Here is an 18,857-nt window from a genome sequence, read left to right on the forward strand (position 1 = left end):
CAGTCAGTGTACAGATATCTCCCTGAGAGAGAGAGGGACTGAGAGACACCAGTCAGTGTACAGATATCTCCCTGAGAGAGAGGGACTGAGAGACACCAGTCAGTGTACAGATATCTCCCTGAGAGAGAGGGGGGATGTTTTATGAATTTGGTCTCGCCCGGTTCTGTTGTATTGTTACAAGGCTTTGCAATTGAAATAAATCGCTCTCTGGTTGCTCAGTGCTGAATCTCCATGAACGTTCCCCCTGTTTGGTGCCTAGTAAACTCTGTCCAATCTTATCTAACATGCCTCTTGTTCTCTCCCATGATTGGCTTTTCCATTTTTACCTGCAGGATCGGGTTTTGTTGAATATTATGATCCCGTGGTCACTGACAGGAATGAAGAGCAGAAATTTGTGGCAGAATACGATGGCACAGTAAGGAATCTCCTCACCAGTCCGTCCACTCTCTGTCCATCCACTCCCTGTCCATCCACTCTCTGACCCGTCCACTCTCTCTGACCCGTCCACTCTCTCTGTCCCGTCCACTCTCTCTGTCCCGTCCACTCTCTCTGTCCCGTCCACTCTCTCTGTCCCGTCCACTCTCTCTGTCCCGTCCACTCTCTCTGTCCCGTCCACTCTCTCTGTCCCGTCCACTCTCTCTGTCCCGTCCACTCTCTGTCCATCCACTCTCTGTCCATCCACTCTCTGACCCGTCCACTCTCTCTGTCCCGTCCACTCCCTGTCCCGTCCACTCTCTGTCCATCCACTCCCTGTCCATCCACTCTCTGACCCGTCCACTCTCTCTGTCCCGTCCACTCTCTCTGTCCCGTCCACTCTCTCTGTCCCGTCCACTCTCTCTGTCCCGTCCACTCTCTGTCCATCCACTCCCTGTCCATCCACTCCCTGTCCATCCACTCCCTGTCCATCCACTCCCTGTCCCGTCCACTCCCTGTCCCGTCCACTCCCTGTCCATCCACTCCCTGTCCATCCACTCCCTGTCCATCCACTCCCTGTCCATCCACTCCCTGTCCATCCACTCTCTGTCCCGTCCACTCTCTGACCTGTCCACTCTCTGTCCCGTCCACTCTCTGTCCCGTCCACTCTCTGTCCATCCACTCCCTGACCCGTCCACTCTCTCTGTCCCGTCCACTCCCTGTCCATCCACTCCCTGTCCATCCACTCCCTGTCCATCCACTCCCTGTCCCGTCCACTCTCTCTGTCCCGTCCACTCCCTGTCCATCCACTCCCTGTCCATCCACTCCCTGACCTGTCCACTCTCTGTCCCGTCCACTCTCTGTCCCGTCCACTCCCTGTCCCGTCCACTCCCTGTCCATCCACTCCCTGTCCATCCACTCTCTGACCTGTCCACTCTCTGTCCCGTCCACTCTCTGTCCCGTCCACTCTCTGTCCATCCACTCCCTGACCCGTCCACTCTCTCTGTCCTGTCCACTCCCTGTCCATCCACTCCCTGTCCATCCACTCCCTGTCCCGTCCACTCTCTCTGTCCCGTCCACTCCCTGTCCATCCACTCCCTGTCCATCCACTCTCTGACCTGTCCACTCTCTGTCCCGTCCACTCTCTGTCCCGTCCACTCTCTGTCCCGTCCACTCCCTGTCCCGTCCACTCCCTGTTCCGTCCACTCCCTGTTCCGTCCACTCTCTGTCCATCCACTCTCTGACCCGTCCACTCTCTCTGTCCCGTCCACTCTCCCTGACCCGTCCACTCTCTCTGTCCCGTCCACTCCCTCTGTCCCGTCCACTCCCTGCCCATCCACTCCCTGTCCATCCACTCTCTGACCTGTCCACTCTCTGACCTGTCCACTCTCTGTCCCGTCCACTCTCTGTCCCGTCCACTCCCTGTCCCGTCCACTCCCTGTCCCGTCCACTCCCTGTCCCGTCCACTCTCTGTCCTGTCCACTCTCTGTCCCGTCCACTCTCTGTCCATCCACTCTCTGTCCATCCACTCTCTGTCCATCCACTGCCTGACCCGTCCACTGCCTGACCCGTCCACTCTCTGTCCCGTCCACTCTCTGTCCCGTCCACTCCCTGTCCCGTCCACTCCCTGTCCCGTCCACTCTCTGTCCATCCACTCTCTGACCTGTCCACTCCCTGTCCCGTCCACTCTCTGTCCCGTCCACTCCCTGTCCATCCACTCCCTGACCCGTCCACTCTCTGTCCCGTCCACTCCCTGTCCATCCACTCCCTGTCCATCCACTCCCTGTCCCGTCCACTCCCTGTCCATCCACTCCCTGTCCCGTCCACTCTCTGTCCCGTCCACTCCCTGTCCATCCACTCCCTGACCCGTCCACTCTCTGTCCCGTCCACTCCCTGTCCATCCACTCCCTGTCCCGTCCACTCCCTGTCCCGTCCACTCTCTGTCCATCCACTCCCTGTCCCGTCCACTCTCTGTCCCGTCCACTCCCTGTCCATCCACTCCCTGTCCATCCACTCCCTGTCCATCCACTCCCTGTCCATCCACTCCCTGTCCATCCACTCCCTGTCCATCCACTCCCTGTCCATCCACTCCCTGTCCATCCACTCCCTGTCCCGTCCACTCTCTGTCCCGTCCACTCTCTGTCCATCCACTCCCTGACCCGTCCACTCTCTCTGTCCCGTCCACTCCCTGTCCATCCACTCCCTGTCCATCCACTCTCTGACCCGTCCACTCTCTCTGTCCCGTCCACTCCCTGTCCATCCACTCCCTGTCCATCCACTCTCTGACCTGTCCACTCTCTGTCCCGTCCACTCTCTGTCCCGTCCACTCCCTGTCCCGTCCACTCCCTGTCCATCCACTCCCTGTCCATCCACTCCCTGACCTGTCCACTCTCTGTCCCGTCCACTCTCTGTCCCGTCCACTCTCTGTCCCGTCCACTCCCTGTCCATCCACTCCCTGTCCATCCACTCCCTGTCCATCCACTCCCTGTCCATCCACTCCCTGTCCATCCACTCCCTGTCCCGTCCACTCCCTGTCCCGTCCACTCCCTGTCCCGTCCACTCCCTGTCCCGTCCACTCTCTGTCCCGTCCACTCTCTGTCCATCCACTCCCTGACCCGTCCACTCTCTCTGTCCCGTCCACTCCCTGTCCATCCACTCCCTGTCCATCCACTCTCTGACCCGTCCACTCTCTCTGTCCCGTCCACTCCCTGTCCATCCACTCCCTGTCCATCCACTCTCTGACCTGTCCACTCTCTGTCCCGTCCACTCTCTGTCCATCCACTCTCTGTCCCGTCCACTCTCTGTCCCGTCCACTCTCTGTCCCGTCCACTCCCTGTCCCGTCCACTCCCTGTCCATCCACTCCCTGTCCATCCACTCTCTGACCTGTCCACTCTCTGTCCCGTCCACTCTCTGTCCCGTCCACTCTCTGTCCCGTCCACTCCCTGTCCCGTCCACTCCCTGTTCCGTCCACTCTCTGTCCATCCACTCTCTGTCCATCCACTCCCTGACCCGTCCACTCTCTCTGTCCCGTCCACTCTCCCTGACCCGTCCACTCTCTCTGTCCCGTCCACTCTCCCTGACCCGTCCACTCTCTCTGTCCCGTCCACTCTCTGTCCCGTCCACTCCCTGTCCCGTCCACTCCCTGTCCCGTCCACTCTCTGTCCATCCACTCTCTGACCCGTCCACTCTCTGACCCGTCCACTCTCTGACCCGTCCACTCTCTGACCCGTCCACTCTCAGTCCATCCACTGCCTGTCCCGTCCACTCTATCCATCCACTCCCTGACCCGTCCACTCTCTGACCCGTCCACTCCCTGACCCGTCCACTCCCTGACCCGTCCACTCCCTGTCCCGTCCACTCCCTGTCCCGTCCACTCCCTGACCCGTCCACTCCCTGTTCCGTCCACTCCCTGACCTGTCCACTCCCTGACCCGTCCACTCCCTGTCCCGTCCACTCCCTGACCCATCCACTCCCTGACCCGTCCACTCCCTGACCCGTCCACTCCCTGACCCGTCCACTCCCTGTTCCGTCCACTCCCTGACCTGTCCACTCCCTGTCCCGTCCACTCCCTGTCCCGTCCACTCCCTGTCCCGTCCACTCCCTGTCCCGTCCACTCCCTGACCCGTCCACTCTATGTCCCTCCATTCCCTGACCTGTCCACTCTCTGTCCCATTGGAGAAACATAGAAACTAGGAGCAGGAGGAGGCCATTCGGCCCTTCGAGCCTGCTCTGCCATTCAATACGATCATGACTGACCCTCTATCTCGATGCCACATTCCCGCTTTCTCTCCATACCCCTCGATGCTCCTAATATTCAAAACATTATCCATTTCTTTCTGGAATATACTCAGTGACCCACCCTCCACAGCCTCTCTGGGAGAGAATTCCACAGGTTGACCACCCTCTGAGTGAAGAAATGTTTCCCCATCTCAGTCCTAAATGGCCTGTCCCATATCCTGAGACTGTGGCCCCTGGTTCTAGACCCCCCAACCAGGAGAAACATCCTCCCTGCATCCAGTCTGTCCGGCCCTGTTAGAATTTTATACATTTCAATCAGATCCCCTCTCATTCTCCTAAACTCTAGTGAATACAGACCCAGTCAAACCAATCTCTCCTCATACAACAGTCCTGCCAACCCCGGTATCAGCCCAGTGAACCTTCGCTGCTCTCCCTCTATGGTAAGTAGACCCTTTCTTAGGTAGGGAGACCAAAACTACACATAATACTCCAGGTGTGATCTCACCAAGACCCTGTATAACTGCAGTAAGACATCCCTACTTCTGAACTCAAATCCTCTCGTAATGAAGGCCAACATACCCTTTGCCTTCCGAATTGTGCTGCACCTGCCTATTTACTTTCAGTGACTGGTGCACAAGGACACCCAGGTCCCTTTGTACATCCACATTTCCCAATATGTCACCATCTAAATAATACTCTGCCTTTCTGTTTTTCACACTGAAGTGTATAACTTCACATTTATCTACATTATACTGCATCTGCCATGTGTTTACCCACACACACAACTTGTCTAAATCATCCTGAAGCCTCCTTGCCTCCCCCTCACAACCCCACCCGGTTTTGTGTCATCAGCAACTGGGAAATATTGCATTTGGTTTCCTCATCCGAGTCATTGATATATATTGTGAATAGCTGGGGCCCCAGCACTGATCCCTGTGGTACCCCACTGGTCACTGCCTGCCACCCGGTAAAAGATCCATTTATTCCCACTCTCGGTTTCTGGTCTGTCAACCAATTCTCAATCCATTGCCAGTAAATTACCCCCAAGCCCGTGTGCTTTAATGTTATCCACTAGCCTCTTATGTGGGACCTTATCAAAAGCCTTCTTGAAATCTAAATACACCACATCCACTGGTTCTCCCTTATCTATTCTACTAGTTACATCCTCAAAAACTCCAGTAGATTAGTTAAGCACGATTTCCCTTTTATAAACCCATGCTGACTTTGTCTAATCCCGTTAATGTTTTCCAAGTGTTCTGTTACCACGTCTTATATAATAGACTCTAGCATTTTCCCCATTACTGATGTTAGACTAACTGGTCTGTAATTCTCTGTTTTCTCTCCCTCCTTTTTTAAATAGTGGGGTTACATTTGCCACCCTCCCATCTGTAGGAACTGCTCCAGAGTCTATAGAATTTTGGAAGATGACCACCAATACATCCAATAATACCAGGGCCACTTCCTTTAGTATCTGGGATGTCGATGATCAGGCCCTGGGAATTTGTCAGCCTTTAACCCCATTAGTTTCTCTAGCACCATTTTTTTTTACTAATAGTGATTTTCTTCAATTCCTCCCTCTCACTGGATCCTTGGTTCCCTAACATTCCTGGGAAATTATTTGTGTCCTCTTTTGTGAAGACAAAAGCAAAATGTGTGTCCAATTCTTCTGCCATTTCTTTGTTCCTCATTATAATTTCCCCCGTTTCTGACTGCAAGGGACCTATGTCGGTCTTTGCTAATCTTTTCCTCTTCACATATTTATAGAAGCTTTTTACAGTTAGTTTTTATGTTCCCTGTGAGTTTACTCTCACACTCAAATTTCCCTTTCTGGATCAACCTCCTTCTGCACTTTTGCTGAATTCTAAACTGCTCCCAGTCCTCCGACTTGCTGCTTTTTCTGGCAATGTTATGTCTCCTCTTTGGATCTAATACTATCCCTAATATCTTTTGTAACCCATGGTTCAGCCACCTTTCTTGTTTTATTTTTGCGCCAGACAGGAATGAATAATTGCTGTAATTCATGCATACGTTCCTTAAATATGAGCCTATGCCTATCCACCATCAACCCTTCTAGTAAGGTTCCCCAATCCATCACTGCCAACTCACGCCTCATACCCTCGTAGTTCCCTTTATTTAGATTCAGGGCCCTAGTTTCGGATTCAACTTCTTCACTCTCCATCCTAATGGACAATTCTATCATTTTATGGTCGCTCTTCCCCAAGGGACCCAGCACAATGAGATTGTTAATTAATCCTTTCTCATTGCACAATACCCAGTCTAGGATAGGCTGCTCTCTAGTTGGTTCCTCAACATATTGGCCAAAAAAAACCATCACGTACACACTCCAGGAAATCCTCCTCCACAGTATTATTGCTAGTTTGCTTTGTCCAATCTATATGTAGATTAAAGTCACCCATAATTACAGTTGTACCCTTATTGCATGCATCTCTAATTTCCTGTTTAATGTCTTCCCTCACATCTCCATTACTGTTTAGGGGCCTATAGACAACCACCATCAACGTTTTCTACCCCTTGGTGTTTCTTATCTCCAGCCAAACAGATTCCACATCATGATTTTCCAAGCCAATATTCTCCCTCACTATTGCATTGATTTCCTCCTTTACTAACAGCGCTACCCCACCTCCTTTCCCTATTTGTCTGTCCTTCCTAAATATCGAATACTCCTGGATGTTCAGTTCCCATCCCTGGTCACCCTGCAGCCATGTCTCCTTAATTACAAATATAACATGACCGTCTATATTTATTTGCCCTGTTAATTCATCTACCTCATTGTGAATGCTCCGTGCATTAAGACACAATCCCCTTAGACTTGTCTTGTTAACCCCGTTAGTCACCTTAGCATCATTTTGCACGATGACCCCATTTGATTTTCACCCTTGCTGCCTTCCACTTTTCTCTCTTCCTTCTCTGTCTTTCGTTTCTATCTTTGTTTCCCCCTCCTTTGTCTCCCTGCTCAGGTTCCCATCCCCCTGCCATTCTACTTTAAACCCTCCCCGACTGCACTAGCAAACACACCTCCCCACCCTCTGAGGACATTGGTCCCAGTCCCGTCCACTCCCCTCTCCCGTCCGCTCCCCTCTCCCGTCCGCTCCCCTCTCCCGTCCGCTCCCCTCTCCCGTCCGCTCCCCTCTCCCGTCCGCTCCCCTCTCCCGTCCGCTCCCCTCTCCCGTCCGCTCCCCTCTCCCGTCCGCTCCCCTCTCCCGTCCGCTCCCCTCTCCCGTCCGCTCCCCTCTCCTGTCCGCTCCCCTCTCCCGTCCACTCCCCTGGTGCCCTCAGCCTCTCACCTTGTGCCCCCCATTCCCTTCCCTGGCCCTTGCCCCGCCCTCAGCGCCCTCTCATTTGACCTCTGACCCTCGACGCCTCGGTAAGATTGGAGATCAGCCATTGGCTGTTGATGGTTTTGGATTGTTCGCTGTTGACCCCTGACCCTTGTTGTTGGTCACAGGTCGATGATTCGGTGGAGGTGATTTACAACACGAGGGTCTCATCCGAAATTCAACGTGATGAACTGGTGCGTTCCTGTTCCCCATCTCTGTCCGGTGACCCCTGGGGTAGAGAGAGAGGGGAATTCAGCCAGGGTTCCTGCTCCTGATCACTGTCCAGTGACCCCTGGGTTAGAGAGAGAGGGAGGGGAAATCAGCCAGGGTTCCTGCTCCTGATCACTGTCCAGTGATCCCTGGGTTAGAGCGAGAGAGGGGAAATCAGCCAGGGTTCCTGCTCCTGATCACTGTCTAGTGATCCCTGGGTTAGAGAGAGAGGGGGGAAATCAGCCAGGGTTCCTGCTCCTGATCACTGTCCAGTGATCCCTGGGTTAGAGAGAGAGGGAGGGGAAATCAGCCAGGGTTCCTGCTCCTGATCACTGTCCAGTGACCCCTGGGTTAGAGAGGGAGAGAGAGAGAGAGAGGGGAAATCAGCCAGGGTTCCTGCTCCTGATCACTGTCCAGTGATCCCTGGGTTAGAGCGAGAGAGGGGAAATCAGCCAGGGTTCCTGCTCCTGATCACTGTCTAGTGATCCCTGGGTTAGAGAGAGAGGGGGGAAATCAGCCAGGGTTCCTGCTCCTGATCACTGTCCAGTGACCCCTGGGTTAGAGAGAGAGGGGAAATCAGCCAGGGTTCCTGCTCCTGATCACTGCCCAGTGATCCCTGGGTTAGAGAGAGAGAGAGGGGGAAATCAGCCAGGGTTCCTGCTCCTGATCACTGTCTAGTGATCCCTGGGTTAGAGAGAGAGGGGGGAAATCAGCCAGGGTTCCTGCTCCTGATCACTGTCCAGTGATCCCTGGGTTAGAGAGAGAGAGAGGGGGGAAATCAGCCAGGGTTCCTGCTCCTGATCACTGTCCAGTGATCCCTGGGTTAGAGAGAGAGGGGAAATCGCCGGGGTTCCTGTTTTTGATCTCTGCTGGGTACAATGCTTCAGGACTAACCTACTCTGTTCCGGTTTTGCAGGAACCTGAAGCTAAAGTCACTCTGAACAAAGGCACTCTGATTGGTCTCCTGGTCATCGCTGTTGCCATCGCAATAATCGTTGTTCTCTCCCTGTTCATGGTTCGCAGGAAACCTTACGGAAGTATCAGTCATGGAATTGTGGAGGTCAGTGCCCAGCCCCCTTCCCATTCACTCCCACCGCACACAATCCCAATGGACCCAAACCCCTTCCCATTCACTCCCATCGCACACAATCCCAATGGACCCAAACCCCTTCCCGTTCACTCCCACCGTACACAGTCCCAATGGACCCAAACACCTTCCCGTTCACTCCCACCGTACACAATCCCAATGGACCCAAACCCCTTCCCGTCCACTCCCACAGTACACAATCCCAATGGACCCAAACCCCTTCCCGTTCACTCCCACCGTACACAATCCCAATGGTCCCAAACCCCTTCCCGTTCACTCCCACTGTACACAATCCCAATGGACCCAAACCCCTTCCCGTCCACTCCCACCGTACACAATCCCAATGGACCCAAACCCCTTCCTGTTCACTCCCACCGTACACAATCCCAATGGATACAAACCCCTTCCCGTTCACTCCCACTGTACACAATCCCAATGGGCCCAAACCCCTTCCCGTTCACTCCCACTGTTCACAATCCCAATGGACCCAAACCCCTTCCCGTTTACTCCCACCGTACACAATCCCCATGGACCCAAACCCCTTCCCATCCACTCCCACCGTACACAATCCCAATGGACCCAAACCCCTTCCCGTTCACTCCCACCGTACACAATCCCAATGGACCCAAACCCCTTCCCATTCACTCCCTCTGTACACAATCCCAATGGACCCAAACCCCTTCCCATTCACTCCCTCTGTACACAGTCCCAATGGACCCAAACACCTTCCCGTCCACTCCCACCGTACACAATCCCAATGGACCCAAACCCCTTCCCGTCCACTCCCACCGTACACAATCCCAATGGTCCCAAACCCCTTCCCGTTCACTCCCACTGTACACAAGGCCAATGGACCCAAACCCCTTCCCGTTCACTCCCACTGTACACAAGGCCAATGGACCCAAACCCCTTCCCGTTCACTCCCACTGTACACAAGGCCAATGGACCCAAACCCCTTCCCGTTCACTCCCACTGTACACAATCCCAATGGACCCAAACCCCTTCCCGTTCACTCCCACTGTACACAAGGCCAATGGACCCAAACCCCTTCCCATTCACTCCCACTGTACACAATCCCAATGGACCCAAACCCCTTCCCATTCACTCCCACTGTACACAATCCCAATGGTCCCAAACCCCTTCCCGTTCACTCCCACAGTACACAATCCCAATGGACCCAAACCCCTTCCCGTTCCTCCCCACTGTACACAATCCCAATGGACCCAAACCCCTTCCCGTTCACTCCCCCTGTATTGAACCTGAATGGCTGGACGCGTTGTTTGGAGCGTGTGGTTGACTGAGCCTCTCTGTTTTCCGATTGGTGTGCCTGCAGGTTGACCCCATGTTGACTCCGGAGGAGAGGCAGCTAAACAAGATGCAGAACCACGGCTATGAGAACCCCACCTATAAATTCTTCGAGCAGCTTCAGAACTGAGGCCCAGGGGGGGAGTGGGCTATGGGTAGGGTGGGGCGGGGGGGTGGTTGGAGGGGAGGGTGTGGGCCAAGGGCCAATGGAATGGCTGGAACTCGGGTGCCTCGGTCATACTGGGGGACGAGGGGGTGGGTGGGGCGAGCGTCTTGCTTCTGTTGGCATGTTTAAGGGGGAATGTTTGTGACCTCGAGATGCTTTCTAGAGATGTCCTTCCCTGTACAGACATCAGCTCCAACCTGAGCCTGATGGGAAGCGATGGATTGACCAAGTTCCACCTGGATTAATCCTTCAACTCCCACACTCCCAATTCCCCAACACTGCCCCCCAACCACCTCCTGGACCAGGTCACCCCCACTTTGTAACCCTGCCACCCATCTCATACCTGACCACCTGGACCCTCCCGTCTCCCCACGCCCTCACCCCTGGGCTCTGTGAGTTATACACAGACCCCCACCCGCCTCTCTCCCCCTCCGTCACACCCCAACCCACCCACCCACCCACCATCCATCCACACGTGGGTTGGGGAGTGATGACCGGTTTTGAGGGCCCTTGTTGACCACACGGTGGGAGTTGGGGTGTGGGGGGATGGGGAGGGGTGGGGGGGGTGGGGTTAGCGGGAGGGGGATGTGGCAGGGTGAGGCCATGCTCCTTCTCGCTCCCTGGTTGGTGACCCAGGCGCCGCTGACCGCCCTGTCTGGGTGGGGGTCGGGGGTGGGGCCGGGTGGTCACTGTTGGAACCAGGGTCGACCTTGGGCCCTCCTGTGTTGGGGGGCCCCCTAACCTTTCACCTCCGGGACCTGCGGTCAGCGTTGGGGGGCGGGGTGGGGAGGTGGGGGGAGGGTGAAGGCCTCCTCTCTGTCCGGCGGGAGATTGGTTGGTGATAGCGGGTCAGGCGCTGACCTTTCACCTTCGGGGGTCAAACAGCCCCCGCTCCCAGAGTGAGAGGGGTTTGTGCTGCTGTTGGCTGATCGACCGGGAGAGTTACAGGCTTTGCTGCTGTACATAGAAGGGCAATTCCTGGATTAATCCTGATCCTGACAACTCTACGTGGGAAATGGGGAGGGGACAGAGAAACTAGAGGACGAATGTTCCTGAATTTCTGCAAAGCTATTTAATCTAGGAATGTTCCATAACTAGGTTTTGGTTTAATATCTGTATATGATGTCTTTAATTTACACTAAGGTGTATGAGAGTATGTTTATAATTTTCTCCTTATGCTGATTTTTTATGCTCTAACAGAACTCAGTAATACGTAAACCCATTGGTTGTTTTAATGTGCATTACTGATTGGCTTTTAATCTGCAAATGCATGTGGTGCTGGGATTGAGACTCACCAATAGGGGACGGAGTTATGGGCGTCTGTGATTCCCCCACACGGTGACGGGACGTGGGTCTGTGTCTGTGATTCCCCCACACGGTGACGGGACGCGGGTCTGTGTCTGTGATTCCCCCACACGGTGACGGGACGTGGGTCTGTGTCTGTGATTCCCCCACACGGTGACGGGACGCGGGTCTGTGTCTGTGATTCCCCCACACGGTGACGGGACGTGAGTCTGTGTCTGTGATTCCCCCACACGGTGACGGGACGCGGGTCTGTGATTCCCCCACACGGTGACGGGACGCGGGTCTGTGTCTGTGATTCCCCCACACGGTGACGGGACGTGAGTCTGTGTCTGTGATTCCCCCACATGGTGACGGGACGCGGGTCTGTGTCTGTGATTCCCCCACACGGTGACGGGACGCGGGTCTGGGTCTGTGATTCCCCCATACGGTGACGGGACGTGTGTCTGTGGAGCGTTACTATGAGTGTGGTCTCAAAACGTGTGACTATAACCTCTCTGTGGGCTGGGTCTGGTTGTTATTTTGTCTTCCGCTGTCTATTTTCAGGACTCCTAGAGCCCCCCACCATTGCTTCTGCACCTTTGGGTTGGGGGAGGGAATGAGATGTTACAGAAACTCCAATGGCCCTATTCACTCGATAACGCTTCTGACAGGGACAATACTGACCCGCTACTCACTCTGGGCCCAACCAAACTGCAATCCCCTTCCCTCCCACCAACATTCCCAAAGTGTGCTGGGACCAGCCAACCTTACTTGGTTTTGAACAGATTCTGTCTCTGTGTCTCTCACACTCTGAACACCAGATTCCTGCACTGATCGAGTCCAGTTGCAGTCTTGATCTCAGCACACCTTGCACTCAGATTATTGATGTGTCTGTTTGAAGTTGCACTGTCGGTAATATTAAATTAAACTGTGCTGTTATTTCTCAGTGTTCTCTCAGCTTTTCTTGCATTTCATTTCATTTGAGATTTATCTCTGTCCTTGGACAGACAGTAGGTTTCATACACACTCACTGAGGGCCAGTTGGTGAAGGATGGAACTGGAGCCTATGTTTACACACTTTATTTGTTTGCATCTGGTTTTATATAGATAGAGGCTCAGGTGAATCAACAGCTGCATACAGATAAATAGAATTCACATTCAATGTACAGAATTCACATTCAATATCCAGAATTCATATTCAATATCCAGAATTCACATTCAATATACAGAATTCATATTCAATATACAGAATTCATATTCAATATACAGAATTCACATTCAATATACAGAATTCATATTCAATATACAGAATTCACATTCAATATACAGAATTCATATTCAATATACAGAATTCACATTCAATATCCAGAATTCATATTCAATATACAGAATTCATTTCCAATATACAGAATTCACATTCAATATACAGAATTCACATTCAATATCCAGAATTCATATTCAATATACAGAATTCATTTCCAATATACAGAATTCACATTCAATATACAGAATTCACATTCGATATACAGAATTCACATTCGATATACAGAATTCACATTCGATACACAGAATTCACATTCAATATACAGAATTCATATTCAATACACAGAATTCACATTCAATATACAGAATTCATATCCAATATACAGAATTCATTTCCAATATACAGAATTCATTTCCAATGTACAGAATTCATATTCAATATACAGAATTCACATTCAGTTAACACTGACTGGGGGCTGCCTTGAACTGGGACCATTGGCAATGTGGATAAATACCAGGATGCAGAAATTCCCATCAATATTCATTTTAACAAGAACGTTTTCTAACTCACCAACCTCCTGATGTCGCCCAGGGCATGTGTGGATAATCCTATTAGAGACCGACAGCCTCCCAGTCCCCGACACGCAGTCCCAGACACGCAGTCCCCGACACGCAGTCCCAGACACCCAGTCCCCGACACGCAGTCCCAGACACCCAGTCCCCGACACGCAGTCCCCGACACGCAGTCCTCGACACGCAGTCCCCGACACCCAGTCCCCGACACCCAGTCCCCGACACCCAGTCCCCGACACCCAATCCCAGCCTCCCAGTCCCCAACACGCAGTCCCGGACACGCAGTCCCCGACACGCAGTCCCCGACACGCAGTCCCCGACACCCAATCCCAGCCTCCCAGTCCCCAACACGCAGTCCCGGACACCCAGTCCCCGACACGCAGTCCCAGACACGCAGTCCCCAACACGCAGTCCCGGACACGCAGTCCCCGACACGCAGTCCCCGACACGCAGTCCCCGACACCCAATCCCAGCCTCCCAGTCCCCAACACGCAGTCCCGGACACCCAGTCCCCGACACGCAGTCCCAGACACGCAGTCCCCAACACCCAGTCCCCGACACCCAGTCCCCGACACGCAGTCCCCGACACGCAGTCCCCGACACCCAATCCCCGACACGCAGTCCCCGACACGCAGTCCCCGACACCCAGTCCCCGACACGCAGTCCCCGACACCCAGTCCCCGACACGCAGTCCCCGACACTCAGTCCCCGACACCCAGTCCCCAACACGCAGTCCCTGACACCCAATCCCCGACACGCAGTCCCCGACACGCAGTCCCTGACACCCAGTCCCCAACACGCAGTCCCCGACACCCAGTCCCCGACACGCAGTCCCCGACACCCAATCCCAACCTCCCAGTCCCCAACACGCAGTCCCGGACACCCAGTCCCGGACACCCAGTCCCAGACACCCAGTCCCCGACACGCAGTCCCGGACATGCAGTCCCCGACACCCAGTCCCCGACACGCAGTCCCCGACATGCAGTCCCCACATGCAGAGAGATGGTGCCAGTCACTCAGCTGCCCACTGCTTTCTATTGGAAGTAGATGAGGAGACTGAGGAACAGGCAGGCAGCCGTTTCACTGTAAAACCTGGCAGGGCTGCAATGCTGGGCTCCCTGGTTCATGACTGTGATTCGGAGCAGACAATAGTTGAAGTCGCTGGTTTGTGGGGATGAGGCTTCAATGATGATGGTGGTGCTCGTTCCAGAGGCTGTTCCGTGAGGGACGGAGAAATAGGCAACACCTTTGGCACTATCATTCTCCCCGACAGTCGCTCTGCGAGACAGAGAATTACACAGAATGAGCAACACAGAAACAGGCCATTCGGCCCATCTGCTCCATGCTGGTGTTCCTGCCCCACTCCAGCCTCCTCCCACCCCCCTCTCCATCTCACCCCATCCCCATATCCTTCTATTCCTTTCTCTCCCTTGTGTGTTTATCCAGCTTCCCCCATAAACACATCGACACTATTCACCTCGACCACTCCCTGTGGGAGCGAGTCCCACATTCTCCCCACTCTCTGGGTAAAGAAGTTTCTCCTGAATTCCCCATTGGGTTTATTAGTGACGATCTTATAATCAATGGCCCCTAGTTCTGGTCTCACTCCGACAAGTGGAAACATCTTCTCTACGTCTACCCCATCGAAACCCTCTCATCATTTTAAGGACCTCGATCAGGTCACCCCTCAGCCTTCTCTTTTCTAGAGAAAAGAGCCCCGGCCTGTTCAGTCTTTCCTGATAGATGTAAACCCCCTGCTCTGGTATCATCCTTGCGAATACCTTTTGCAACTTATCCAGTGCCTTGATAACCACCTTATAACATGGAGAGTGGAACTGTGCACAGTGCTCCCAGTGTGGTCTAACCCAGGGATATGGAGACTGGAACTGTGCACAGTGCTCCCAGTGTGGTCTAACCAAGGAATATGGAGACTGGAACTGTGCACAGTGCTCCCAGTGTGGTCTAACCAAGGGATATGGAGACCAGAACTGTGCACAGTGCTCCCAGTGTGGTCTAACCAAGGGATATGGAGACTGGAACTGTGCACAGTGCTCCAAGTGTGGTCTAACCAAGGGTTATGGAGACCGGAACTGTGCACAGTGCTCCCAGTGTGGTCTAAACAAGGGATATGGAGACCAGAACTGTGCACAGTGCTCCCAGTGTGGTCTAACCAAGGGGTATGGAGACAGGAACTGTGCACAGTGCTCCCAGTGTGGTCTAACCAAGGGATATGGAGACCGGAACTGTGCACAGTGCTCCCAGTGTGGTCTAACCAAGGGATATGGAGACCGGAACTGTGCACAGTGCTCCCAGTGTGGTCTAACCGAGGGATATGGAGACCGGAACTGTGCACAGTGCTCCCAGTGTGGTCTAACCAAGGGATATGGAGACTGGAACTGTGCACAGTGCTCCTAGTGTGGTCTAACCAAGGGTTATGGAGACCGGAACTGTGCACAGTGCTCCCAGTGTGGTCTAACCAAGGGGTATGGAGACAGGAACTGTGCACAGTGCTCCCAGTGTGGTCTAACCCAGGGATATGGAGACCGGAACTGTGCACAGTGCTCCCAGTGTGGTCTAACCAAGGGATATGGAGACCGGAACTGTGCACAGTGCTCCCAGTGTGGTCTAACCAAGGGGTATGGAGACCGGAACTGTGCACAGTGCTCCCAGTGTGGTCTAACAAATATTCAATTTCTCTACGTTTTTATCCTCCCTCTTTAGAAATAGAATGGGAGAGAGAGAGAGAGAGAGAGTGGGTGAAGAGAGAAGGGGATCAATGGAGGCAGAGAGTGAGTGAGAAATAGGAGGTGGGGGAGGGAGAGGCAGATCAAGGGGAGCAATGAGGAATAGACTGAGAAAGGGAGGGATAGATAGATGGCCTCTAGTTATCAACTAATTACAGCACATTCGGCCCATCGAGTCCGTGCCGTCTCTCTGCAGAGCAATCTAATCAGTCCCATTCCCCCCGCTCTATCCCCGTATCCCTGCGAGTTTATTTCCCTCAAGTGTCCGTCCAATTTCCTTTTGAAATCGTTCATCGTCTCGGCTCCCACCATCCTCGTAGGCAGCGAGTTCCAGCTCATTACCACTCGCTGTGTAAAAAAGTTCCTCCTCACATCCCCCCACACCCCCCTGCCTAAAACCTTCAATCTGTGTCCCCCAGTCCTTGGTACCATCAGCTAATGGCAACAGCTTCTCTTTGTCTACCTGATCTAAACCCTTCATCATCTTGTACACCTCGATCAGATCCCCCCCCCCCTCAATCTCCTTTGCCCCCAAGGAGAACAACCCCAGCTTCTCCAAACCAACCTTGTAGCTAAAATCCCTCATCCCTGGACCCATTCTGGTCAATCTCCCTCCTCACCCTCTCAAGGACCCTCACATCCTCCTCAAAGTGAGGTGACCAGAACTGGACACAATACTCTAGTTGTGACCTAACCAGAATTTGGTAGATGTTCAGCATAACCGCCCGGTGTTTGTACTCAATCCCTCTATTTATGAAGCGATGATTATCTTTGTTAAGCACCCTCTCAGTAAACCCTGCCACCTTCAAAATATCGATGTATATGATCCCCCCAGGCCCCTCAGTCCCTTTGGAACTGTGCCACTAAATCAATATTTTCTCTCTCTATCCCTTCTGTCAAAATGCATCACTCCAATTGCTCTGTATGATATTGCACCTGCCTCTTGTCTGCCCGTCCACCGATCCTATCCATGCCAGTTGGTGAACCTGACCCTGCCAGTTGATGAGACTATCCATGCCAGTTGGTGAGACTATCCATGCCAGTTGGTGAGCCTATCCATACCAGTTGGTGAGTCTATCCATGCCAGTTGGTGAGACTATCCATACCAGTTGGTGAGACTATCCATACTATTGGTGAGCCTATCCATACCAGTTGGTGAGACTATCCATACCAGTTGGTGAGACTATCCATACCAGTTGGTGAGACTATCCGTACCAGTTGGTGAGACTATCCATACCAGTTGGTGAGACTATCCATACCATTGGTGAGACTATCCATGCCAGTTGGTGAGTCTATCCATGCCATTGGTGAGTCTATCCATGCCAGTTGGTGAGACTATCCATACCATTGGTGAGACTATCCATACCATTGGTGAGACTATCCATGCCAGTTGGTGAGACTATCCATACTATTGGTGAGCCTATCCATGCCAGTTGGTGAGACTATCCATACCAGTTGGTGAGACTATCCATGCCAGTTGGTGAGACTATCCATACTATTGGTGAGCCTATCCATGCCAGTTGGTGAGCCGGTCCATACCAGTTGGTGAGACTATCCATACCAGTTGGTGAGACTATCCATACCAGTTGGTGAGTCTATCCATACCAGTTGGTGAGACTATCCATACCAGTTGGTGAGACTATCCATACCAGTTGGTGAGTCTATCCATACCAGTTGGTGAGACTATCCATACCAGTTGGTGAGACTATCCATACTATTGGTGAGCCTATCCATACCAGTTGGTGAGACTATCCATACCAGTTGGTGAGACTATCCATACCAGTTGGTGAGCCTATCCATACCAGTTGGTGAGACTATCCATACCAGTTGGTGAGACTATCCGTACCAGTTGGTGAGACTATCCATACCAGTTGGTGAGACTATCCGTACCAGTTGGTGAGACTATCCATACCAGTTGGTGAGACTATCCATGCCAGTTGGTGAGTCTATCCATGCCATTGGTGAGTCTATCCATGCCAGTTGGTGAGACTATCCATACCAGTTGGTGAGACTATCCATACCAGTTGGTGAGTCTATCCATACCAGTTGGTGAGACTATCCATACCAGTTGGTGAGACTATCCATACCAGTTGGTGAGTCTATCCATACCAGTTGGTGAGACTATCCATGCCAGTTGGTGAGCCGGTCCATACCAGTTGGTGAGACTATCCATACCAGTTGGTGAGACTATCCACACCAGTTGGTGAGACTATCCATACCAGTTGGTGAGACTATCCATGCCAGTTGGTGAGACTATCCATACCAGTTGGCGAGTCTATCTATACCAGTTGGTTAGATTTGTTTGATGGGGACAGTGTAGAGGGAGCTTTACTCTGTATCTAACCCCGTGCTGTACCTGTCCTGGGAGTGTTTGGTGGGGACGGTGTAAAGGGAGCTTTACTCTGTATGTTACCCCGTGCTGTACCTGTCCTGGGAGTGTTTGATGGGGACGGTGTAGAGGGAGCTTTACTCTGTATCTAACCCCGTGCTGTACCTGTCCTGGGAGTGTTTGATGGGGACGGTGTAGAGGGAGCTTTACTCTGTATCTAACCCCGTGCTGTACCTGTCCTGGGAGTGTTTGATGGGGTTGGCGTAGAGGGAGATTTACTCTGTATCTAACCCCGTGCTGTACCTATCCTGGGAGTGTTTGATGGGGACGGTGTAGAGGGAGCTTTACTCTGTATCTAACCCCGTGCTGTACCTGTCCTGGGAGTGTTTGATGGGGACGGTGTAG

The 18,857-nt window shown here is 53.1% G+C and overlaps 1 protein-coding gene across 1 annotated transcript; it reads left to right on the top strand.

The window, feature by feature from the left end:
* Positions 1-332: 332 nt before the first annotated feature.
* LOC144677339 (amyloid beta precursor like protein 2-like) lies at positions 333-10,243 on the top strand (the record flags this gene model as incomplete). The annotated part of the gene is made up of 4 exons (XM_078537475.1): positions 333-415; positions 7,620-7,685; positions 8,618-8,761; positions 10,122-10,243. Coding segments are annotated over 4 exons (395 nt in total), but the record flags the coding sequence as incomplete, so codon positions are not given.
* Between the last annotated feature and the right edge of the window lie 8,614 nt (positions 10,244-18,857).

The sequence above is a fragment of the Cetorhinus maximus genome, unplaced genomic scaffold (assembly GCF_964194155.1).
Source record: "Cetorhinus maximus unplaced genomic scaffold, sCetMax3.hap1.1 HAP1_SCAFFOLD_2430, whole genome shotgun sequence".
Lineage (NCBI taxonomy): Eukaryota > Metazoa > Chordata > Chondrichthyes > Lamniformes > Cetorhinidae > Cetorhinus > Cetorhinus maximus.